The sequence below is a fragment of the Macrotis lagotis genome, chromosome X (genome assembly GCF_037893015.1).
Source record: "Macrotis lagotis isolate mMagLag1 chromosome X, bilby.v1.9.chrom.fasta, whole genome shotgun sequence".
NCBI classification, from domain to species: Eukaryota; Metazoa; Chordata; class Mammalia; order Peramelemorphia; family Peramelidae; genus Macrotis; species Macrotis lagotis.
Genome location: NC_133666.1, coordinates 424,009,875 through 424,036,678, shown reverse-complemented (window position 1 = coordinate 424,036,678; position 26,804 = coordinate 424,009,875). Strand labels below are relative to the sequence as shown.

Genomic DNA, 26,804 nt, shown 5'->3' with positions numbered 1-26,804 from the left:
CACCTTAGGGTTAGGTCTTATACAAGCTTGTGAACTTTCTTGTGATCCTGTACCTGCTTCCTGGAGATTATGGGGGAGGGGGAGTGAGTAAATATCAGAATTCTTTGACATTGATTTATGAAGGATTTTATTTGCTAGGGATTCTGTCTAGAATAGTGTGAAGTATGACAATTTGCTTTTATGGCATCTTCTTTTTCAATGTCTTGTATTAAAAAAATAAAAGTGAATGAACATAATTAAAGACTTTTATTTCAGTTTTTAGGATTTAACACCATTCACCAAGATAACTGGATCTACCTGAAACAGTTAGGCTTAGTATGGGATGTAATAAGAACTACAATGAAATTCTGAAAGCCCAGGGAAATGAACATAGAAATTTCTGGGAATAAAGTAGGCACATTTGGAATTGTTAGTAACTCTGGAGTAAGGGTTGCTTTTCACTGCTTGTTGTATTCCTTATGTTGTCTCATTTTGATTTTCAGATGACTGATGAATCAGAGCTTTATCTGTTGCCACTCTACCTCGGAAAGTATCCATAGAATTGAAAATTCCAAGGAAATCACCAAGGGCCAGACTCATTTCTGAAGATATGGTACTAGAGAAAAAAGAGAAATAATATTTTTACAAATGGAATTAGGAATTCCTACTATTCTTGTTAGAAAAATCTATTAATACCAACAATAATGATCCTAGTTATTAATTTGAGTCAGAATAAGAATAAGGAATCTTAGAAGTCATTTTACATATGAAGAAATTGAGATAGGGAAAAGCAATAACTTGCCCAATGTCAGCCTCAGAGATGGCACTAATTGCAGAGATAATGCTCTTCTTCATCAAACCCAACTACCTGGCACATAATACAAGATAGAACTTGGTATTTTCATATAGTGACAGCTGGGTGGTAAAGTATACAGAATGTTGAGTTTGGAGTCATGAAGATGAGTTTTCCCAAATTCAAATCTGTCCTCAGAGACTTAACTAGTTGTGTGACCCTGGGCAAGTTACTTAACCTTCCTTGCCTCAATATCCTCATCTATAAAATGAACAGGAGAAGAAAATGACTTACTTCTCTAGTAATCTGCCAAGAAAACCCCAAACAAGTTATGAAGAGTTTGACATGACTGAAAATGGTTGAACAACAAATGTTCATATAACTGAAACTAGAATAATTTGTTGGAGAATATGATAATGAATACCTCAGATCTGTTACACCTCAATCTGGCAGAAAGTTAAATATTATCCCCTGTTTTTTTTTTTTTTGAAGGCTATGCTTGTGGAATATAAACTCTAAAAGATCCTACCAGAGCTGACAGATTTTGACTACAGGACTAATGACGGATAATTAATATACAATCTGAGGACTAGCATAGTTGATCTGAGGGGACTAATATCAGAGTAGTAGTTATCAGGTAATGAATTTTTCTCTCAGAGTAACTCATTAAATTCCCTACTAAGACACTGAAGAGGCTTGCAGTGTATAGAAGAAGTAGAGGGAATAGACACACTGATAAAACCATAGATCCTTGAAGGAAAGACCTGGGAAGTAATTTCTCATTGGGCATGATCAAAAGAATACATTTATATAACATAAGAAAAGTTAAGAGTGACATGAAGAGACAGAGAACTGCAACTGAAAGAGAGCTCTCAGTTAGAAACCAGATACTAATGCTTTCAAGGTATCTGGAGTTACAAATACTGATAGATATAAGATATTTAGCTTCATTGAACTTAATTCCCCCAGCTTTGAAAACCCTAAAGTACCACATAGATGTGAGCTATGTGATTATTTCTCATGGGGAAAAAAGAATAAGGCAGAAAGAGGCATAAAAGATAGAGTGTTGGGCTAGAAATTTGGAGGGCCTTAGTTTCTTTCCTGCTTCAGATACTTTGACTCTGGGCAAGTAAATTAACCTGTCATTTTCCATGTCCTCATTTGTAAAAATGTTGTGTTGTCCTTGAGGGACTCTAAGGTTCCTTTAAGCCCCAAATCTATGATCCTATAATATAACATATTTCACAAAAATAAACTGGTGGAAAAAAGTTTAGTCATAAGTTATCTTTTATGATATTTCAGGATTGTTTTGTTATGTTTTGTCTTAATTTTTCCCATTAGAGTCTCACTTCAGCTGAGTTACCTAAATAATTCAGTGAAAATCAATGCATTTGTTTTAAGGATGGCATTTTATAATTAATTCACACATATCATTTACTCCTCAAAGCTTCATTATGAAATAGGTAGCATAAGTACTATTGCTATTTTAAAAATGAGAAAACTGAATCAAAGAGAAATTGGATGTTGTCCAAGGTCATAAAGCTAACTAGTGGTGGAACTGGGATTAAAATCTACATCTTTTTGACTTACAATTCTAGTGCTCTTTCTACTATACCACCATAAAGGTCTTATAAATTTTTATTACATTGCATAAATGTATTTATTTTATAAAATTTTCTCTATCAAATAGGAAGCTATTACCCAAGTAATAATTAAAGGAACTTTGATTTTATTGGGGTGAATTTTCCTTCAACTAATATAAATTGGAACTCCCTCTGTGTAATACATAGTTTCATGAGTTGCTATAGCCAAAACAAAAGCAAAAACAAAGCCTAAAACCCTATTCAGTGATCAACTTTCTGCTGATATGCTTTTTGTGTTTAAATAAGATATGATAGATAAGACAAAATAGACATGATATGCCAGATATATATATGTATATATATATATATATATATATATATATATATATATATATATATATATGTAAATTATTTATTTTGGGGGGCCTGCCAGATTTTAGACTGGACTGGTGTTGTCTTTGAGAACTCAAGGTCCTTTTCACTGCACCACAAGTTCTTGGAGGACAATTTAAGTAGAAGACTTCCCAGGTGAAAAATGGTAGTAATTTAGTTGACAGGAAACCAATGCAGGAAAAAGATTAAGAAATTCATGGTAACTTACTGTTTCAACCACGTTGCAATAGATACCATTTTTGGGGTTATCAGATAAACCTGCTCCTCCAGAATAGCATTTATGATTTTATTGGCTATATATTCAGTCTCCAGAAGAGGTAATATGAGTGGAAACCTGGAAAATAAAGCAAAACGAACAACCACAACCATTTCCTCAATGGTTATCAGACTCAATTTCAGATATGTTTATAATGTGTATTACTTAAAACAATCAAGCACATTAAAAAAAGAGGGAAGTAGGAGCAAGTTTACTTTCTCCTTTACTTCCACCACTCAAGGCTACACACCTCATTTTCTTATAATACATTCCCTGCCTTGGTTTTGTGGTTTCTGATTATGATACTGTTGAGGTCCTGGAAGGAATTTTCCCTGTTGTGTGGCACTTTCCTGTATGCCCAACAATTTCAATAAATAGTGCTTTCCGAAAGCATAAAAGTCATGTTCAAGAGAGAAAGTTTTCTCTGGGGACCCATGTGAAGCATGACTTCATTTTATATCATGCCTTCACATAGCACTGGGAGTTCTGAGAAGAACTAAGATGGTAATGAAATGAGTTCAATCAAATCAGGGTAAATTGAAGTCTGGTGAGAATGTAAACAAAAATGCAACTAAAGTACCAAAGCAAAGTCTCTTGTTTTCCTTATGCTTCCTTATTACTTGTCTCCTTTTTGTTCCTATTATCTTTATTTAAATTTTTTTATTTATTTAAGACGATGGGGTTGAGTGACTTGCCCAAGGTTACACAGCTAGGCAATTATTAAGTGTCTGAGGAAGGATTTGAACTCATGTCCTCCTTACTCCAGGGCTGGTACTCTATCCACTGTGCCTCCTATTATCTTTTAACCATTTACTATTAACTCTTAGTAATTGAATAATTCTCTTTCATGCCATCAACACTTCAAGTATTCTGATTTCCTTAAGGTGAGCACTTTCTACATTGACACAAATTGAAGCTCTTTCTATGTTTTGACTGTTCTTGAATTATTGTGGGAAAGAGAGGGGGAAAAATAAGAGATGGGGAGAGAGAGAGAGAGAGAGAGAGAGAGAGAGAGAGAGAGAGAGAGGAGAGAGGAGAGAGGAAAGAGACAGACACACAGAGAAACAGACACAGAGAGAGAGACAGAGACAGAGACAGAGACACAGAGACAGAGACACAGAGACAAAGACAGACACACACAGAGAGACAGAGAGACAGTGACACAGAGACAGAGAGACAGTGACACAGGGACAGAGACATAGGGACAGAAAGAGAGAGACAGAGATAGAGAAAGAAACAGAGAGAGAGAGAGAGAGAGAGAGAGAGAGAGAGAAAGTCACAGAGACAGAGACACAGAGACATAGAGAGACACAGAGAGAGAGAGATAGAGAGAGAGAGAGAGAGAGAGAGAGAGACTTGGGTGATGAGCCTATAGAAACTTAGTAAGTTTTATCCTTGGACAGTAGAAATTAAGTGTGTCATTTTTTGAAGTCTCTCAACTTGGTTCAAAATTTCTTTTTAGAAAAAATTGAAAAACTTATTCGTTGAAACTGAACAAACTCCTGGACAACTGAGAAACTTAATGAAAAATCTTATTCCCCTATACATCTTGCTTCTCTAAGTCTTTAAGATTATCTGTCTCTTCTTTCCAGGGATTCTCGAGATATTTTATTCTGTCTGTATTCCTTTGTAGGCTGCTACCCTGTTTCAAGCCACAGCCATCTCTTGATCCTCAAAGTCTGCACATGTCTTTGAACTTTTCACACTGGATTTATCCATTGCCCCTGTAGCCTTTCTCTAGGATTGGCTTATTTCTCCCAGAACCTCCATTTTAAAGGGGGGGATACTCTTCAGGCTATACCCATGACTCTTAGACCTTCTCTTCCTCTAATATGCTTCTGTGAGGACCTCTTCATTTCTCTCTCTCCCTCTATTCTCCACTACTCCCCCTCCCCCCACCATTAGCTTGTCACTTCCTTTTGTATGCTGAGTTCCCCTATTAGAACATAAGCTCCTGAAGACAAGACTGAATTTCTATTTTTATACTTATTCCTAGTGCACAATATGGTGCCTTGCACTTAGTAACAATAAACACATCTTTATTTGCCTTACTTTGTAAAGAGCTTCACTCCTCAATTCTCCAAAATATTGTACAAATAGAGTTGTTATTATTATATCTTCTCTCCATTTGGTTGGGGAAATAGAGAAAAAAGAACAGAATCAAAAAATCTCAAAGTATGAAAGGACTTCAGAGGCAATAGTTTAACCTGTGCCTGACAAAAGAATTCCTTTTAAAACAAACCAAACCTGAGTTCAAATCCAGTCTCAGACACTTAATAAATACCTAGCTGTGTGACCTGGGGCAAATCACTTAACCCCATTGCCTTGTAACCAGCCCCCCCCAAAAGAAAAATAAATAAAAGATAAAAGTAGCCAAAAAAATGATCATCTAGCTTCTGGTTGATCATCTAGCTTCCAGAGATGGAAGAATTACTAGGAATCACTAATTACTAAGAAGCCTTACTAATAGAAATCAAAATGCAGCTCTCTTCCTTTCATACACATTATTTCTTGTTCTACCCTCTCTAAGAAGCATAAGCATAATTCTACTTCCATGTGTAGCTGTTCAAGTACTTGAAAAGGATTATTATCTTTGCCTCCCCAAGTCTTCTATTGGTTAAATATCTCGTTTATTCTTGTGTAGTATTTCCATCTTGGTTGGCCTTCTCTGGATACTCTTAAATTCATCAATCACCTTCCTAAAATGTTTCACCCAGAACTAAATATATATTGTTTGACTAGGGATGAGTAATAAACTTCAATAGCTTCCTATTGCCCCTGGGGTCAAATGATTTGGGGAGATTCAGAGTTCCATCTTCTTTCTAAAGTCCTCATTTTCAAGATTCAATCTCTGAAGAACATTGCTGATAATGATACTGTGTTAACTTTCTCCTCCATCTTGCTCAGACCCCACCTAATTTTACAAAGAATTTAACACCCATTGTGTTCTACACAGGCCAAGCCTGGGCAATTTAATAACATAATCAAAGTTCTATCTCTAACCCTTCATTAGAATAGGCCCACCTCTTATTTTAATATTCATTCTTTCACTAATTTTTAAAATTTTATTTATTTAAGGTAATGGAGTTAGGAGTGACTTCCCCAAGATCACACAGCTAGACAATTATTAAGTGTCTGAGGCCAGATCTGAACTTAGGTCCTCCTGACTCCAGGATCAGTGCTCTATCTACTGTGTCACCTAGCTGCCCCCTCATTAATTGTTAACAATTGGATTGCCACCTTCAGGAACACCCACCGATCCAAGAACATAAAAACTGTGAGCCCAATTTGTCTTTGGTATTTGAGAGTGTTACTTATCCTTATTAAGAAAATGATTAATTACATAGAAAACTATGTCTTTTAAACTTTTTAAATGTCACAGTGTAGTTAGTACTCTCTTCCCTTCATTCTATGATTCAGACAATCTGGCCATCTGCCTTTTCCTCATCTAGGATACTCTGTTTTTCATCTTTTCACTGGTCATCTCTCATAACTGGAATGAAATTTTCCTTACTTCCACTTCATATAATCCTTTCCTTTCTTCAGGATGTAGCTTGAGCACACTTTTCAACATGAAGATTTAATATTTCATCTAGTACTAACATCTCTCTATATCTAGTACTCACCTACATCTAGTACTATTTATTCTAGTAGTCTCTTTGCCAAGGTGCATTGAATTTATTTGTAATTATTATCTATTTATTTTGTCTATACCTATACATGTATTCCTCTCACTTCAAAGACTGTTTGATTTTTTTCTTTCCCTTTCAATAAATCAGAGATGATTTCTCCTGCTCAACACGAAATATTAAAAACTATTGCTTTTAATATCCAAGTGCTTAAAACTTCCATTTGAATTTTAGACCCCAGATAATGTATAACTATAAAATTCAGGGCAGATTAAAGTCACCAAATTATAAGCATAATATGATTGGGAATTTACCAGCTTTCTACCTATATTTGTTAATGTTGCCTTACTGAAACCTACACCCAAGTCCTTCTCCAGTGACTCATCTTGTCATCAAAGTCACTGAGTTCTCATATACTATGCAGGCAGAGGGCAATTTCTGACAGGTCCTTCACAAGGTGGAACTGCTTTTAGTGTGCACTTGATAATAGAATACAGATCCACTTCTCTAAGGAGCAATTCAGTTCAAATCCAGGTTCTTAGTGTCTAAATCACATTAAACAAAGTCATTTAAACTCTCTGGTCCTCAATTTTCTCACTTAAAAAATGAGTAGGTTGGACTTCATTAACCTCCTAAAGCCTTTCTGGTTCCCAGTTTATGATCCGCTGATCAATCCTAAGGTAACTGAGCCTGGTAAAGTTTATCCACAGAAGGTCAACCAACAGTTGATATTTTTTCCAGATATAATTCATGAAGGATAAAATATGAATGGACTGTAATCTGTAATACTGGAAGGAATGCCTACTCTGATGAGATTATCAATATCAGAAGTATTAAAAGGAGTCTAGATGATTATTTTTCATTAAGAATCTTAGAGCTGGCAGCAGCTAGGTGGCACAGTGGATAATGCACTGGTCCTGGAGTCAGGAGTACCTGAGTTCAAATCTGACCCCAGACACTTAATAATTATCTAACTGTATGGCCTTGGGCAAGCCACTTAACCCCATTTGCCTTGCAAAAACCTAAAAAAAAAGAATCTTAGAGTTGGATTAGACCTTAGAGATCATTTGGTCCAACCCTTTTATTTAATAGATGAAGAAACTGAGGTCTATGGAGGTGAAGGGACTTGCCCAGGATCATTCAGGTAGTAAGTGGAAGGCTAGGGACTCTAATTCAGGCTGTAAATTCATGTGGTGTCCATTGGAATACGCAAGCTTGCTTGAGTTACTTTGGTGAAATATGTAAGATTCTTAAAAAAATAAAATCATTCTCTTACTTAGTTGAACAGCCGCTAAACATTCCTGTTTTGAAGAAAAATGGGCAGACAATGGTAGTTTTAATTCCATGCTTCTTTAGTTTTCTTAATTCAAAATAAATGGATTCTGCAAATCCAAATGCTGCAAATTTACTTGCACAATAATCTGAAATATAGAAGAGATGACAATAATATTATTAATAGAATTTTTAACTAAAACTTTACCTTAGATAGTAGATCTTCTTTAGACCTGTGACATATTAACCAGAGAATTAAGAATCACAGAATTTCAGAGTTAGGAGAAATCTCAAAGAGCCCCTTGTACAAGCTGATACATAAATTTGTACCTCCTCTATAACCCTGACAAGTCGCTCTCCAACCTTCCCATAAAGATTCCATGAGATCTGAACTCCACTTCCTCCAGTAGTATTCTTATTTCAATTTCAGATTTTCTGTTTGAAAGTTTTCTTTTATATTAAGCTTAAATTTTCCTCTCAGTGACTTTCACCCATTGCCTCTCATTCTGTCCCCTGAAGCCAAGAAGAATCCACCTAACTCCTCTTTTTTTTTTTTGCAAGGCAATGGGGATTAAGTGACCTGCCCAAGGTCACGCAGCTAGGTAATTATTAAGTGACTGAGAACAGATTTGATCAGGTCATCCTGACTCTATTCACTGCACTACCTAGCTGCCCCCAACTAACTCCTCTTAATAAGGTGCTCCTTAGTCATCTTAAAGTCACCATGCCCTAAACTAGAATCATCTTTCTCCCCAAACCCTTACCTCCTCCTAACTCTCTTGTTACTATCCAGTGTACCATCATCCTCCCAGTTATCCAGGGTCATTACCTCGGTGTCATTTTTGAATATTCACTATTATTTAATCTCTGTTCCTCTCTTGTATCTAATTCTTTGCCAAATTCTGTTAATTCTACCTCTATAATATCTGTCATATATGTCTCCTTCCCCCCCCCCCCAATACTATCATTTCTCTGGTCCAGGTCTTCATCATTTCATTCCTGGACTATGTGCAATATCCTTCTGTTTGGTCTCCCTGCCTAGTTTCTATCCACTTCAATCATTTAATGTCAAATTGATCTTCCAAGAGTATGAGTCTGAGCATGTCACTCTCCTACACAATAACCCCCATTGACTCTAGTTTCAAATATAAAGCTCACTCTCTGTCTCTGTCTCTCTCTGTCTCTCTGTCTCTCTCTCCCTCCTTTTAAACCCCCTCATAACCTAGCCTTTTCTTATCTTTCCACCAATTATTTCATACTTTATTTCTCCCCCTGACATGCATTCTAGAATTTGGTGACACTGGTCTCATGCTGCTTCTCAAACAACATACTCTATCTTCTGACTTGGGGTATTTTCACTGACTGTCTCCCATGCCTAGAATTCTTTCCCTCTTCATCTCTATCTTCTAGCCAACCTGGTTTCCTTAAAATCCCAGCTAAAAGCTTACCAAGAAACATTTCCTGATTACCTTTAATGCTAGTGTTTTCTTTCTATTCATTATCTATTGTATTTATTCTCTATGCATCTTGTTGGTACACAGTTGTTTGTTGTCTTCCCCAGTAGACTGTGATCTTCTTGAGAGTAGGGGCTCATTTTCTGCCTTTCTTTGTATCCCTGGCACACAAAAGGTGCTTAATAAATGTTTGCTGACTTGATTCTTCCACATTATAGCTTATTTAAAGGTATCTAGCATGGCCCCTTTAAGTCTCTTCCAGAATATATATCTCCAGTTTTATTAAGTCATTTAATCTGGATTGTCTCACATCTAGGACCATCTCCCATTGAACTGATTCATATCTGATCACAGGACATAGATGACTCTAGAGGAGAAAATGAGACTGGTGACTTAGCACAGCAATTTCCTCACTTAAATCCTATTTACTTGAATGTTTTGGCATCATTTCCCTGATGTCATGGTCTACTTTGAGAACAAAGGACAAACATCATCATCATACTCTCTTAACATTTACCAGAATGATCACTCTTCTCTGGATATGCTCCCATTTGCTAGTGTCTGTCCTAAAATGTGGTACCCTGGAATGAGTGCAGATGTAGTCTGAGCAGAGCACATGACTGTAATCTCTTTTGGTCTAGAAGTTATACTTCCATTAATATAGGTCTTGTGATCTTTAAGATCATGATCTAAGATTTCATGAAATATTTTATTTGCCATGTTACTTTGTTGGCTCAAGTTGGAAAGTTTCTAGTCCAATAAACTTTTCAAACTCACGCAAACTCTGCTCAAGCCATGCTTTCTCCTCTCTGTGTTTGCCACTGACTTTTCTACAAGTCCTATGCTTGTCAATGACTGGGTATCATTAATTTTTGAACCAAAGCATAGAACTTTACATTTATCCCTTTAAAATTCTATCTTATAGCAGTTAATTACTGTGGCCTTTAGATATATTTTTAGATAATTTTTCCCAATACCTTAACTTTGTGTTACCTATAAATTTTATATGGATGTTATTGACACCATAATTTAATTCACTGATAAAAATTTTATGCAAGAGAACATTATGATAGATTCCTAGGGCACTCTACTAGCATCAAATCCTCAATGACTAGTTTTTTGTTGTCATTTGGTCATTCTACCAGTTCTTGAAGTGTTAACTATTATTATCTTGCCCAAATCTCTCTGGCTTATTCTCAAAGTTATCATGAGATATTTTGTTAAATGTCTTGCCAAAAACAAGATCAATTATATCTATGAAATGCCACTAATTAAACAACAATATTTTAATACTTTCACAAAAGGAAATTTAGTTTAATTCAAGGCACTGTACTAGTTACAGGAAATGTATAGAAAAAAATTAATGAGACTGCTCTGACCTTGAGGGAGTTTACATATACCCTATATCTGATGAAGCTAACTCTTGGAGAACACCATTTCTCTTTCCAAGTTTTCAGTTCTTTAATAATGTATAGATAAGTTTTTCTTCAGAATTTTTGCTCTACTGACTTACCTTTCAAAACTTCAAAGTTCTTTTATATTCTGATGAGAATTTGGAGAAGGGCATTAATAGATGTCTCAGTATTTATATGCAATAATGGTTGATAAAATGACAGTAGATTTAATTGAATTAAACTAGATTTACCCTCATGTATAGGTTTATATTATCCAGATGTATATTGTATTCAGAATTTTCAAGTACAATATCATTGATAAGTGGCATTTAACCTTGGTCTAAATTTATTCTTTTAACTTCTGCTACTAATTTGGGGACATTATATTGAGGCTGCTATAAGCAGGTTGAATGAAATAAAGAATGCTTCTCTAAGGCTGGGATTTGAATTGACAACAATAAACTTGCTCCTAATCTGCTCCTTCTTCTCTAATTCATACCACAGCGCTTACCTTCTATTTCCCACCCCCTGCCAAGTATTATTAATCCATTTTAGAATAAAATACATTTTCAAATTTGTTTTAAATAATAAAATATTCTTTGTCCCCTTGAAATTTCTAATATTGAGAAAATGTTAAAAACCAAACAACTAATCTTTTTTCCTACAATTTGAAACAAACTTTGCATGTAAATTAATCTTTTTTTCTTTTTTTCTTTTCAAGGAAATGGAGTTAAATTACTTGCCCAAGGTCACAAAGCTAGCAACTAGCAAAGGTCTGAAGCTGGATTTAAACTCAGGCCCTCTTGACTTCAGAGCCAGTATACCACCTAGTTGCTCTAATCTTTTAGTTTTAAGGAATCCTGTATTAACATTGATTAATTTATATTGAGGGAATAATTTATATTGAACATAGATTAATTCAAATTCATTAAGGAGATTTTCTCATAAACACAGGCAAGACCCAAACTTCAGGGCCCGTTTTACTCTGGATCAGGTGAACAACATAAAATACTCACCTCCCAATCCATTCATGCCAATTAGTCCAGCTGCACTTGAAATACAGACCAGGTGACCATGATTGTTTGCCATCATGGCAGGAAGAAAGGCTTTGTAAGTCTAAGAGATTTAAATAAACAAGTCCAACATTATTATTCATTCATTATTATTAGTCATTATTCATTTATTTATTATTCATGAATTATTCATTCATTTCACTAATATTATTGAATTTTACTGTATGTTAGGCACTATGGCAGTTATAAAGAAATGTGAGATGTGGACCCTGTCCTCAAAAAAACTTTCAGTATGGTCAAATTTTCATTAAATAAGTGCAACATTAATAATAATTTTTTTTTGCTAATTGACTCAATGGAGCATTTTAGCTTTTTTTTAGTAAAAGAAAGTGACTTTTAATTTTTTAATCCATTAAAGTATATCCTTTCACATGGACTTCAGATAGTCTTATGATTATTTAATTCCCTATCCCTTTCCCCAAATCAGAACAAAAACTAAGACATCCTGAGAAATAGATAGCTAAATAGACAAAATGAGGAAAGTAACTTAGAGAGTGGGGAAAATGACATTTGATCATTTGGTTAAATGATTTAGAATTGTAGGTTACAAAATATTTTCAGCTATTTTAATAAAATTCATATTTTCTTTAATTGAAAACTATAGTGACACCTTTCCAACTTTGCAAATAGAGTACTTAATTCTTTGTTTTCACTATCTCTATTACATGTAAAAGGACCTTATGTACATAAGTTACACATATGTATATTTTATATGTATGTGTATATACACCTCTACTTTGGTACTGTCATAGATTTTCTGAGTAGCATTTTTCTCTCTGTTATTCAGTAAAATCTCTCAGATATTTTCTATCTTTAATACAATATTTATTATAAGTGCCATCCTTCTGTTTGTCCAGGGAATTTCTAGACAGTCTAAAAAGACTGTAACCTAATTAGAGGGAGTTGGAAAAGGAGATCATGTTTGGGACCACACCAGAAAGTTTTGTAGCAGGAAAGCAAAATAAAGTAAGTTTACAGGGGTCAGACAAAACCGACGAATAAGGCCAAACCAGTTCACTATAAATTTAACTGTATCCTCATTAGATTTTTCATACATAAACAGATATTTAGAAAAATGCAATTAGCTAAGCAATCTTTACACTTAAAAAAGAAAATTCAAATTTTACCCAGATATGAGATAAGGCATTAACAAGAAAAGATTTTTCCACTTCATCATCTGAAGTCTCAAGGAATGGTTTTCCTGTTACAATTCCAGCATTGTTGATGAGGATCGTAACATCACCAACTTCTTTTTTAACCTGAATAGGAGAAAAACCCCAAAATAACTTATATAACATGTGCCCTTTGAAGGCTTTTTCATTTTGCTACAGTTACCACATATCTCAGGATCAACATACAGAACTCATGATCTTTCTTTTCCAAACTTCCCTTCTACTAAATTATCCAACATACACCCTAGTTTGAGCCATGCTTCCAACTCATAGTTGTAGGCAGAAATCCTTAGGCTTGGCTACTCCTAGGGTTGAAAGGTACTTTCTTGGTCTATAATCTTAAAACTATAACTCACAAGTCTCTAGTAATCCATTTACCTTTCATAGATAGAATAGATACAATCCATGGCAAAGATGTTTACTGATGTGACATGAGAGCAATAGGAACCAAACAGAACTAATGTAAAAGAAAAAAATGGGGACCATTCTCTCCCAAGCAAACACAGCATCAGTTAGAAGATTGGGAAATTACACATAGAATGTTATCCAGGCTGTCATAGGTTTTGTGACTAGCATTTGTCCTCCTTTTCAACATACTTCTAAATCAAGTCTCTTGTTTTCTGCCTTGCTTCCCCTTTCTGTTTCCTTTTGTCAGGAACTATATTTCTATTTTGTATTTCTAGTCCTAATGCTCAGAAAAAAAATCTAGCAGAGTAGGTGCTTGATAAATGGTTACCCACTGACTAATTTCATCAACTACATAGAGAAGAATGCATTAATTAGGAGTGTTCCACTCAAATATCAAGTTTTAATTTTAACATTACCCCATTTCCATACTCTTCCTCACTCCATGTCTAAACAATTGATAAGATTTGATATGTCTACCTACACAAATGGTCTATCATATATTATTTCTTCTATTCACACAACTACTTCCTTAGTTCAGATCCACCTGGACTAATGTAGTAACTTATTTTTTGCTTGTTTTTTTGTAAGGCAAAAAAGTGGCTTACTCAAGGTCCCACAGCTAGGTAATTATTAAGTGTCTGAGGCCAGGTCCTCCTGACTTCAGGGCTAGTGATCTATCCATTGTGCCACCTAACTGTCTTTGCAATGACTTTTTAAAAAAGTATCAATTTTTAACATATAGTATACATTTAATGAATATATTTTGAATAAGATTGAATTGAATTAAATTGAATTAAATACCAATAGTAGGGGAGAATGCTGACTAATAAATTGTCCTGACTAGTAAAATGTCTTCTTAATTTTCTGGTTGCTTCATGTCACTCCACTTCATCCTTCACGGCTGCCAAAGTGATTTAATTTAATACACCTACTTGTCTACTCGATAAAATCCAGTCACTCTATATTGTCTTTAGAATTCAATATGAACTCACCTGTCAGTCTTAAAGCTCTTCATAATCTGGCCCCAACCCATCTTTTCAGCTTCAGGATATTTTTTTCATCTTTTTTTGCTCTTAGGCACACCCGAATTTGCAACTTCTCTCTTTCTCATACATGATACTCCATATCCTATTTCCAGTCATTTTTAGTCATGTCCAGCTCTTCGAGACCCCATTTTGGGGTTTTCATGGCAAAGGTACTGGAGTGGTTTGCCATTTCCTTCTCTAGTTAATTTTATAGATGATGGAACTGAGGCAAACAGAGTTAAGTGAATTGTCCAGGGTGACACAACTAGTAAGTGTTTGAGACTGGATTTGAATTCAGATCCTCCTGACTCCAGGGTCATTGTTCAATTCATTGTGGCACAGCTAGTGTCCCTGGAAGGGACTGTTTTTACTTTTTCTTTGAATTCTCAGTATTTAGTATAGTTCTTAGCAGCTAATGTAAGTTTAATAAATGCTAACTGATTGAATGATCCCCCCCCCCCAGTTGCTAGTGCCCTTACTTCCTAAATGTCTTAGATTTACTGTAGGGTTTCTTTATTATAGTTTGGTGAGTGATCAGAAATTTCTTCAGGTTTATTAATTTGTGCACATATACCTTCAGAATGCCACTTCTTACTATTTAGCAGCTCTTGATTATCTCAAGGATGTTGAATAATGCCCTTGATATCAGCCTTAAGGTAAGTGTTAACTATGGTTATTATTGGGCAGTTAGGTGGCACAATAGATAGAATACTAGGCTTGGAGTTAGGAAGAACTGAGTTCAAATCTGACCTGTTTATCTCAATTTTCTCATCTGTGAAATGAGCTGGAGAAGGAAATGGAAAACTGCTCCAATTATCTTTTCCAAGAAAATCCCAAATGGAGTCAAAAAGAGATGGATATGAGTGAAAAATAACAACCAATTATTATTGCTGATGTTTTTGGACCAGACTTGTGGTTTCATTAGTAAAGTAAATGTTCAATGAGGGAATTTTCTCCACCAATATAGATTAATGCCTGCTCAGTAATTCATAACCTAAGATTTTCCTGGAACAGTGAGAGACTTGCACATGTTCACACAATCTAAATGTTGTAGAAGAGAGATCTGAACCCAGATCTTCCTTCTTCTAGGACCAGTTAGCTAACTCCTACATCACTCTGATTTTTGTATTGTTAATGCTATTTTTGAGATGTCAGTGATTTCTTTAATCTTTGATTGAGATGCTTTGATTTTCACATCTATTGTGATTTGAGATAAAGGAAGAAAGAAGATAGCTAAAAATAAGCAATTTCATTTTGGAAGGTTGGGAGATTTTAGGTTGTTTGTCAGGCAACCGACCTGTGGAATGGGGAGGCAAAAAGAAAAAAAAACATTAGGAGATAGAATATTTAGAACTGGCATTTTGGTTTTAAAAGAAGTTCCTAAAAAGCAGGAGAAATTCCCAAAAGAGAGAAGAATTTGGGAGAATCCATAGAACTTTTATTAAAATGAAGAGGAATACAATCAATTTTAGTTGATTTAGAGTCACCTAAGTTTGAACCTGGGTATCATTACTTATCATTTTATTGGACAAGTCATATAACCTCTATGAACTTCAGTAGTCTCCTCTGTAAGATGTGAATAATGCATATACTATAGGCCTAACAGGATAGTTTTGGAGCATCAAGAGACAGTGAAAAAAGAGGGGAATAATCCTTTATGTAATAACTACTACACACAATGTACTGTGTCTTAAGCTATTTAACAAATATTAACTACTTAAATTCTTATAACAGCCCTGCAAGGTAAGTACAATTATTATTCCCATTTTTAAGTTGAGCAAACTGAGGCAAACAGATGATAAGAGACTTGCCCAGAGTAACATAGCTGGTAAGTGTATGAGGTCAGATTTGAATGTAGATCTTCCTGCTTCCAGGTCCAATGTTCCATCCACTGTTCTTCCAACCATGTCTAAGTGCTTTGTAATGGGAACGAATTCTAGATAATAAATTATTATCCTTAATCCCATTAAGTCATTGCTAATTAAATTTAACAAATATTTATTCTTCTACTCAAGGATAGGGTATTCTTCATCCTAGGACTTTAGGACACACTCTCATGCCTAGAGTTTTTCTGTCTGACACTGTTAGAATCCCTTCCCCATTTCAAAATCATCAGCTTCTCTCTCTCTCTCTTTCTCTCTCTCTCTCTCTCTCTCTCTCTCTCTCTCTCTCTCTCTCTCTCTCTCTAGTCATTGAAGTCCAGTGGCAAGACAAAAATCAGGATAATTGGTGTTAGCCCAGGTACCATGGAAGAACTTGGTGTCTTTGATGCCTAAATAAGCTCTAAGCATTCTATGAAGCCAGTTTCACTTGCCTTCATGACCAATGGAACAATTTTTTTTAATCCACTCATTCTTCCAGGAGAAGTTTTCAAATATTTGAATGACCCCCCCAACTCACTGAGAAGAGGCCTGTTTGTTACCTTCTACCTGGTTTAGTCCATCTTCTAAGTTGATTTTACCTGGGTGTGGCCATTGGGATTCTATAACTCCTTGGAGACAAAGGTGAGAATTGGTGAAATGTAGACACCAAAGTAGATGAGCAGCTCTGAAAAGGGCTCAGCAAGCCCTCACACCAGAGGAGCTAGTCCCTGAATACTCCAATCTTTAATAAGAGAAGTACAAATGAGACGTCAGAAAGAGAAACTTGGCATTTTGGGCTGCATTAATAGAAGCAAAGCATAATGTGATGATAGTACTGCTATATGATGTCCTTATTAAATCATATTTGCAGTATGATGTTTGGTTCTAAGTGCCAAATTTTAGGGGAGACCATGATAAGCTCAAGAGTTTTTGAGAAACGCAACTAGGAATGACCATGTTTTGTGTAAATCAGGTGAATAAACAAGGGATATTTAACCTAGAGAAGACATTGAGGGAGGACTATCAAAAATAGAAGAGATATTAGAATTGTTGTGTTGGGTTGTAAAGGACAAGGGCAGGAGTGACAGGTGTAAGCTGAAAAAAAAGGAAAATGACATAAAGAAGTTCACAATTAGAACTTCACCAAAGTAGAATGGACTCTCTGTGAAGGGGTGGGTTCCTTTACAAGACTATCTATGCCAGAAGCAAAAGTATAGTCAAGAGTGCTAAAAATTGGAAAATTGCTGCCCCCACCCCTGTTACCTTCCATATACTCTACATATACCTTGTGTATATCTTTTTTTTTTGGAAATCTTTTCCCCATTAGAATGTAAGCTCCTGGATTTGTATTCTAAGTACTTAACCAAGGTCTTGGTACATAGTAAATGTTTAATGAATGAGCTTGCTTGCTGTAATAGTATCTATGACTACTTTTGAGAGTCTGTGCTCTAAAGCATAATAGATGATGCTTTTGGAGAAGATAGTGAATGTAAGTCCTTGATGAATAGAAGGAGATCAGAAGGAGAAGCTGTAGTATAGAGGAAAGAGCAGGCTTCAGCTCTGGACTCCAGTTTGGACTCTGCCATTAACTAGCTATGTTGCCTTGGGCACGTCACTCTGTCTTATTAGGTATCACTTTCCTCATCTGTTTAAGAAAGGGTTGGGGTACTTCATCTCCACAAAACCTTCCAGTTCAAAATTTAATATAAGACCTGATCTTATTTTCGAGGAAATATAATAGTGAGTATCAATGTCTGAAGCTGTATTTGAACTTGTGTTCTCCTGACTCCAGGCTCAGTGCTCTATCCATCTAATTGCCCCCCCCCCCCAATTGCTGGGTGGTGCAATAGAATACTGACCTTGGAGTTAGGAGAATGGGAGTTGGAATCTAACCTCAGACACTTGACACTTACTAGCTGAGTGACCTTGGGCAAGTCACTTAACCCTGATTGTCTCTCATCCAGGGCCAGCTCCAGTTATCCTGATTCACATCTGGCCATTGAACCCAGATGACTGGAGGAGAAAGTGAGGTTGGTGACTTAGCAGAGCACCCCTTACTCAAATCCAATTCATGTGCTTTTCACAGTATCACCCTCCTGATATCATGGTCTTCTTCAAGAATGAAGGACAAACATCTAGTTCAAAAATCTGTGATTCAAAATGGCAATTGAGGCTTTGACCTGGATTGAACAAAGAAAAATTGTGATATTCATGCACTGTGTCTGCATTCTAGTATTAAGCAGAAGATAGGTGACTGATGACCTATGACTTAGGTGAATATAGGTACATATATGATGTCCCAGAGCATAGGGAGCAATGTCCTAAAATATAATCTCATGTGGCATAATTTCTGAGGGAAAAGCATTTATTAGCTGCCCACTTAGCACAGCACCCCCCCACTTAAAATCAATTCATGTGTTTGTTATGACATCACCTCCCTGATGCTGTGGTCTTCTTTGAAAATGAACGACAAACATTATTATTATTATTAGATTCAGAATAATTTGGAAGAACAAGTTTAGCAGAAATGTCTATTACTAAATGGTGAATGATGAAAGAAATAAAAAAAATACTTTGGAAAAAATGCATCAGACTAGAGCATTAGAACTGAAAGTGATCTTAGAGATCCTCTAATATGAGAATTTCTCGCCTTTGTTGCATGTGTCATGAACTCCTTTGGCCTAGAGATCTTTTCTCAGGATACTGTTTTTAATTGCATATAACAAAAATACATTGGATTATAAAGATAGGCTAGTGGAAAGTTATAAAAAAAGGTGAAAATAAAGATAATATTTTTTTCTATGCAAGTTCTGGATCTTTGAAATCTGTTCACCCTTGGTGGACTCCAAGTTAAGAACCTTTGTTCTTGGGACCCAGAGAAGTAAAGAAACTTTCCTAAGGTCCAATCTCAAGATCCAAGATTTAATTTTATGTAGGTTTATTTTATATCCAAATATATTAAGCTGTATTGTTTTTCATATGAAGTATATATCTATATACATAAAGCATGCACACACACACACACACACATATATATATATATGTATAGACACACACACACACACACACACACACACACACACACACACACAGACACACTTGAGAACTTGATTTAAAAACAATTCTTTATCCTGAACTGCCTTCCACCAGGGAGTCTGGCAAAGATATATCCTTTATGTCTTAAGGACTTTGAAATCATTGAACATGGTTGTACATTTTCTTGATTCCTTTCAATGGTTCTAGAATACCTTTCTTATGAAGGTGGTAGTATAGCTCAGGACCCTGGAAGCTTTGCATCTTCAGATTTTTTCTTTCTCAAAGGAAAGCAAAGCTTTCAAATGAGATCTACAAAAATGGGTATATTCACTTAGCTTCATAATTCTCCTCAGGCTCACAACCTAAGAGACATCCTGGATTTCTCACTATTTTTCACTATTTATATATCTAAGCATCTGCCAGATATTTTATTTTATGTCTCTCCACAATGTCCTCTTTTCTTCTCTGACACTGCACCACTCTGGTGCAAGACAAACTCAGGAACCATATGAATACAATTTATGAAAATACCTTTCACACAAATAAAGTCAAATTTAAACAATTGGAGAAATATTAACTGCTTATGGGTAGGCTGAGCCAATATAATAAATATGACAATTTTACCTAAGTTAATTTACTGATTCTTTCAATTCCTTCAATTCTTTATTCCTTCAATTCCAATCAAAAAATTATTTTACAGTTCTAGAAAAATTAACAAAATCAATTGAAAGAACAAAAATCAAGAATATTAAGAGAATCAATGAAGAAAATTATATAAAGAAAGATGACCTAGAAATATTAGATTTCAAACTACATTACAGAGCAGAAATAATCAAAACAATAGTACTAAGGAAACAATAGAATAGGTTCACAATACATAGTAATAAATATCATCTTAATTAAATGTTTGATAAACTCAAAGATATAAGCTTTTGGAACAAAAACTTACCATTTGACTAAAAATTATTAAAAAACTAGAGAGCAGCTTGACAGAAACTAGGCATGAATTAATTCTATATGTTAAGATAAGGAAAATATGGATACATAAATTAGACATAAAAGGTGAAAAGGGAGCATGGAAATAATTTACCTGTCAGATCTACAACTACAGGAAAAATTTATGATCAAACAAGATAGAGAGGATCACAGGAAATAAATTGCATTATTTTGATAACATGAAATTAATAAGTTTTTGCACGAACAAAATTGATGTGACAAAAATTAGAAGGGAAGCAGGAACCTGGGAATATTTTTTAATAGCAAGTTTCTCTGACAAAGACCTCATTTCTCAAATATATAAGGGAGTCAAATTTATAAAAATAAAAGCCATTCCCCAATTGATAAATGGTTACATAATACAAACATGTTTTCAAAAGAAGAAATCAAAGCTCTCAATAGTTAAATAAAAAGATCTAAATCATTAATATTTAGAAAAATTAAAATTAAAACAACTCTGGAGTAGCACCTCACACCTATTAAATTGAATAACATGACAGAAAAAGAAAATGGCAAATGCCATATCATTACTGAGAACAATTTGGAACTATACCACTAAAATTATAAAACAAAAGGTGCATACCCTTTAATCTAACAATATCATTATTAGATCTTTACCCCAAAGAGATGATAGAAGAGGGGAAAGGATCCACAAATAAAAAAATATTTACAGCAGTTCTGTGGTGACAAAGAATTGAAAATTGAGGGGATGGCCATCAGTTGATGAATGGCTGAACAAGTTGTGGTATATGATTGTGCTGGAATATTATTGTGCTATAAGAAAAGACAAGCAGGATAGTTTCAGAAAAACTTGGGAAGATTTATATGAATTGATGCAAAATGAAGTGAATGGTATCAGGAGAACCAACAATATTGTAATAATATTCAACTGTGAAAGACTTAGATGCTCCTGATTAGTATAATAATCCAAGACAATTACAAAGGACCCAAGATGAAAGAAGCTATTGTGGAAAGCATGTTTTATTATACTGTTTGGAAAATATTCATTTTTATACTATTTAAATCTAACTAGAGATTGTTTGCATCCAGATATCATCCTGATAGCAGTTGCTCTCTAAGAATACTGGAGAAGATTACAATTGATTTTAGACAGGTCCCAAATTCATCCAGAACATTTGAATAATTCATGTATGATTCACTTGTGAAACCTTTCATCTACTTCATGAGACACTATATGTTGCAAAACTTCCAGAATCTGGGAGAGGGAGGGAATCCTTCTTTCTAGATCTCTCCTTTATCCAATGATCTAATAAATTTCTTTTAGATTTTGGAAAGTTTTCTGGTGTAAACAACACAGTCCACCTCTAGAGAGAGATCTAATGATCTCTCAATGCAGACTGAAGCATATTTTCCTATTTTTTACTTTTTATTTTAATTATTTTTATAATGGCTAATATGGAAATATATTTTTCATGATTTCACATGTATAATTTATACTATAATGTTTGCTTTCTCAATAAGTGGAGGAAGGGTAGGAGGAAGTAAGAGAATTTGGAACTCAAAATTTTAAAAAAGAATGTCAGAAACATATATGTACATTTAAAAAAACTTATAAAAACCTCAATATTGTCCAGAGGGGGCATAGATTTTATTCCCCATCCTGAAAATAGCCCAAAGGATTTTTGACAATTCTTCCTTCTTCCCTTTCCAAACAATACAATCAGATGATCAGATGCAGTGATTTATTGGGTAAAAGGTACAATAAGTCTTACCTGCTCTGCAACTTTGTAGATGTCCTGTTTTTTGCTGCAGTCACATGTATAGGCATGAACTCTTGCAGAACTCTGTTCTTGGGCCAGTTTATATGTTTCATCAAGACTTTTTTGATTAATGTCCAAGATTACAACAATTGCTCTGAGATGGATAAATTTTAAGGCCAATAACCTTCCCAGGCCACTCCCAGCTCCTGTAATTAGCACAATTTCACCAACAACTCTCTTTTTAGGTCTTGGAATGATATGGAAGATTAGAGATTCCATAAAGTAATAGAGGAATTTCCCCAAAAATAAGGCTGTCTCCTTCACAACTGTCATGTCAGTTGTTTGAAGAAAGGTGTTTCCTAATAATTAGAAAGGCAAAAGTCAACATGCATATTGAACAAATGAAGTTACAAAATGGACATATGAGATGAGTCAAGTTATTTTTATTTAGTTGGATCATGATTTCTTGACATTATTAGAACACTGTGAATGGCTAAAGATTAATTTTGCTTGTATTTTAAAATCACATAAAATAGCAATAATTATACCTTATTACAAAGAACTTTATGATTTCCAAAGTACTTTCATCTCATTTAATTCTCATAACAATTCCAAGAGGTAGGCAGGGCAAGTATTATCAATCCATTTTTATAAAAGAAGAATTAGAGGTGTATGGAGATAGTCAGTCTAAGGTTATTTGGTTATCAATAAATAGCAGATCCATGGTTTAGAATATGGACCTTTTCCCCTTTAGTACAGTGCTTTCCCCATTATTTTAATTCCTGTGATGGAAGGGACGTGATAGATATCTAGTCCATTTGCCTCATTTATAGATGAGAAACTGAATCCTAAAGAGGTTAAATGACTTTTCCAAGATTACATAGGTAGCAATTAGCAGAGCTAGTTTTCAAACTCCTATTTTATGGTGTCCTAGTTTTTGAAAAAACAAACATATATTTTATTTTATCCTGAATGGAATTCTAGAAAAAGAGAGTTGAGAAGATGTTTTACTCTATACCTTCCACCAATAGACAACTGGGTATGATGCAATGGATAGAGCACTGACCTTGGAGTCTGGAGGATGGAATTTAGAATCCAACCTCAGATACTAGAAGCTTACTAGCTGTGTGACCTTGGGCAATCCTGATTGCTTCACATCCAGGGCCATCTCCAGATATCCTGAGTCCTATCTGACCATTGGATCCAGATGACTCCGGAGGAGAAAGTGAGTCTAGTTACTTAGCACAGCCCCCCAACCCCCGACTCAAATTAAATTCACCTCCCTGATGTCATGGTCTTCTTCGAGAATGAATGAGAAATATCATCATCCATAGACATAAGTCTTTCAGACTATTTTACTGTAGTAGAATGTGAGTTTCTTGGGGGAAGGGACTATTTAATTTCTGGTTTTGTGTGCCTTTAGCCTAACTTAGTGAATGTCATGGAGGAGGTGTTTTATAAATGTCTACTGAAATGAATTGATATTCATTTTATTACCAGCTGCACTCCTGACTTGCTCTACCAGATATCAGTTCTTTATGTTGAAGATTCATTTAACCCCTGGAATTCATAATTTAGAAGTTATCCCTTCCACATTGTGACTTTCTCTATTTTGGTTTTCCATTTATCTCAGATCAACATTAGAAATTTACTGAGAATTTTTAGGGAGTTTTGCAGAAGATTCAGATAACAAGAGAAAGTCATCAGAGGGCACAGAACCTATAACCAAATACTTAACCCATAAAAGAAAAAGACAAAAATTCAGACTTCTTCTCTAGTATAAAGGGAGAACCAAAACTTTTATGTGAATTATCCAGACAATGGGGGGCTGTGCCCCTAACTCCCAGTGATGTGGAAAGGATAAGTATAACCTCTACTCTTGAGACCTATTCTTCTTATCGGAAAGCTCTTCTCAGGACTTTACTATACCCTTTTGCTGTTACCTCTAGCATCTCTCTCACCTTCCCTTTTTTTAGCTCTTATTTATTTATTTTAGCTCTTTTATTTGTTGTTGTCTTCTCTGATTAGCATGTAAGGGCTTTGAGAACTGGAACTGTTTTTCTACTTTTATTTGTATTGTCACCACTTAGCACAATATCTGAAATCTAGTATGTTTTAATGAATTTTTGTTGACACTTGACTGATTGTTTAATTCTACTTAAAAGATGTGAGAGATCTACCATCACAAAATGCCTTTTGTGGCACTATCTTTCTTTCTGATCTGGTTTGTAAGTCCCACAATTAGTCATTCCTTTGGGTTAAAGAACCTATGTGCATCTAATGTTTTTCCATAATCTGCATGGTTAGGGAACACCAAATGAGACAAAATAGGGGAATGCTTTTTGAAATTTTAACAAGCTATATACCTGTTTGCTCTGATATCTACTTATATGACTCTCCATGGACACCTTGAGAGGCATTACTACTTCAAGCTACTGAAGGTACCAGTGACCCCAGAGGAAAAGTGACTTACTGACATGTGAAAATTAGTTAATTTTCCAAAGTCTTTAGACTTAAAGTCACATAGGATCTAGGGTTCCAGGAGAATATGGCTACATGCCCACACTAGTAATTTGGCTCAACAAAATGTTGTTTTTGTGAGTTTTGCTTGCTCTTTCTGTCTCTCTGTCTCTCTGTCTCTGTCTGTCTGTCTGTCTGTCTGTCTGTCTGTCTGTCTGTCTCTCTCTCTCTCTCTCTCTCTCTCTCTCTCTCTCTCTCTCTTTCCCCACTTTTAAAACTATGTCTTGGAAAGGAGTTCTGATTCATGGGACTTATGGCTATATAGAAGAGGTCATACAATGACTGGTTTAGAGTCGGAAGGAAGAGATCAGCTATTTATTAAGCAACTTCCATGTGCCTGTGTGATAAGTACTTTACAAATGTTATCTCATTTCATTCTCACAACTCTGGAAAATAGGTACTATTAATAATTTCCATTTAATATTAAGGAAACTGAGGAAGAGGGAGATGAAGGGACTTGCTCAGGGTTACACAGCCAATAAGTGTCTGAAACCAGATTTGAACTCAGGTATATTTGACTTAAGCAAACTATCCTCTGCACCTCCTAGCTTCTCTTAGTACAACACCCCCTCCTTTTTATAGAGCAGAAAACTGAAGTCCAGGTAGTCTAAATGACTTGTCCAAAATCACACTGGTAATAAATAGCAGAGCTGGGATTTGAATTCAACTGCCATGACTACATATTCAGAAGGGTCAGCACTTTTTCCGTTGTGTGGAGGAAAGTGTCCAATTTGGTCTATCTTCAAAAAAGAATAAGAACCTGAGATCCCTTATATATACACTTCATTGACTGCAGTGAGATTAAATTATTCTTTGAGATACACACAGAGAATAAGTTTTTGAAATCCCAATGATAAAGCATTGCTAAATTATTCTTTGAGTTAATGGAATAAGCTACTTTAGGTGCTGAAAGCATTCAAATTCAAAACTTCTCAGGAAGCCTTTTGTAAATCTTAAAGTAATACTTGTAAAAGTAAAAATGTAAGAAATATATATATATATATATACTATACTGTATAAATACTGTTTTAATCCTAAAAGGAAAAATGTATACTGAGTTTGCCAATAAGAAGAATTAAAAAAAATAGAATATTGCTTTATGCTTAATTGGTTTAAGTTAGAACAGACATCTTGAATTTGGGTGAAAAAAACAAATAGCAAACATGGAGGCAGGTCAGTGATCAATCTGAATGCTATGTTGTGTTACATGTTGAGGAATTGTTAGAAAGAAAGAGTACTTTCTTGAGCTTGGCACTTGGGCAACAGGAATGACTTATATACTGGAAATAAATGTTTTGTGCTCATACAAGCTGTAATCTGAACTTTCTGGGACAAACATCAGAGTAATGGAAGGCTATAGATCTGAAGAGTTAACCCTATTCCAGTCACTCATAGGTCTAGACATCTCATACACATACCTTTAATACATATACATATTACTTATAGCAAGCAACCTCCTGCCCTCTCTTATGTACATGAACTTTCTTTCTCTTCTAAAATTATCATTATCTCTAACCTCTGGTTAAAAACAAAAAACAAAAATAAATATAAGCAGATTGTGGTACAGTTAGAAAGTCTTTTCAATACACCAAAGAGAACTGATACTCTATTTTGGAAGCTGCTAATAATCACATTTAAATTCAAAGAGAAACATTCCAGTGAAAGTGTCTTTTGTTGACACAAACCTGGTATATACCCCTCATAGCCTAAATTCCCATCTTACCGATAAATCTTTTTGTTGGTGTAGTGCTGGGGGCACTGTGTGCGAAGCTCACGATTTTTGCCCCACGGTTCCTGTTGCCTGGTGCTTTCTTAAAGAGGGAAAGAAAACTTACAAGACAACTAAGAGACTTAAGTATAATGTGATTGGGAGCACTATTTATTTTGGCAATGGGTTTCTCCTCCTACTTTTTCTCTCATGTGAATACCTGATAAGGGAGTGGGATTGGTATTGGAGTGGCACTAGGTAGCCAAGTGTTACTTAAGTATACATTCCTATTATGCTAAGGAAATGAAATTATTGTCTATACATTCTCCACCTTCTGAGGGGATCTAACAAAAAAAGTATTCAAGATTCATTCTCAAATTTAAGAAATATTCTTAATGTCTCATAGGTAGACAGATAAAACATTTTATTAAACACAATGTTCCAGGTACTATGTAAATACTTCAGTTGCAAATATAAGCAAAAGGGACAGTTCCTCCCTTTAAGGAGTTTACATTCTAATTGGAGAAGAT

The 26,804-nt window shown here is 35.1% G+C and overlaps 1 protein-coding gene across 1 annotated transcript; it reads right to left on the bottom strand.

The window, feature by feature from the left end:
• Positions 1 to 256: 256 nt before the first annotated feature.
• LOC141499686 (short-chain dehydrogenase/reductase family 16C member 6-like) lies at positions 257 to 26,372 on the bottom strand. Its single transcript, XM_074202340.1, has 7 exons — positions 26,290 to 26,372; positions 22,059 to 22,405; positions 12,954 to 13,085; positions 11,770 to 11,869; positions 7,910 to 8,054; positions 2,957 to 3,082; positions 257 to 595 (listed from the first exon to the last, which is right to left on the bottom strand). Exons 2-7 carry the CDS (start codon positions 22,377 to 22,379, stop codon positions 457 to 459), a joined length of 963 nt encoding a protein of 320 aa, XP_074058441.1. The 5' UTR covers positions 22,380 to 22,405; positions 26,290 to 26,372; the 3' UTR covers positions 257 to 456.
• Positions 26,373 to 26,804: the final 432 nt, after the last annotated feature.

Bases quoted from the DNA above. Each gene is read 5' to 3' on its own strand.
- LOC141499686 (XM_074202340.1), bottom strand. From the start codon at position 22,379: ATGACAGTTGTGAAGGAGACAGCCTTATTTTTGGGGAAATTCCTCTAT. The intron at 13,086-22,058 runs GTAAGACTTATT...TCTCCTATTCAG, and splicing joins TCTACAAAGTTGCAGAGCAG to GTTAAAAAAGAAGTTGGTGA. The intron at 11,870-12,953 runs GTAAAATTTGAA...TAAATCTCTTAG, and splicing joins ATGCCTTATCTCATATCTGG to ACTTACAAAGCCTTTCTTCC.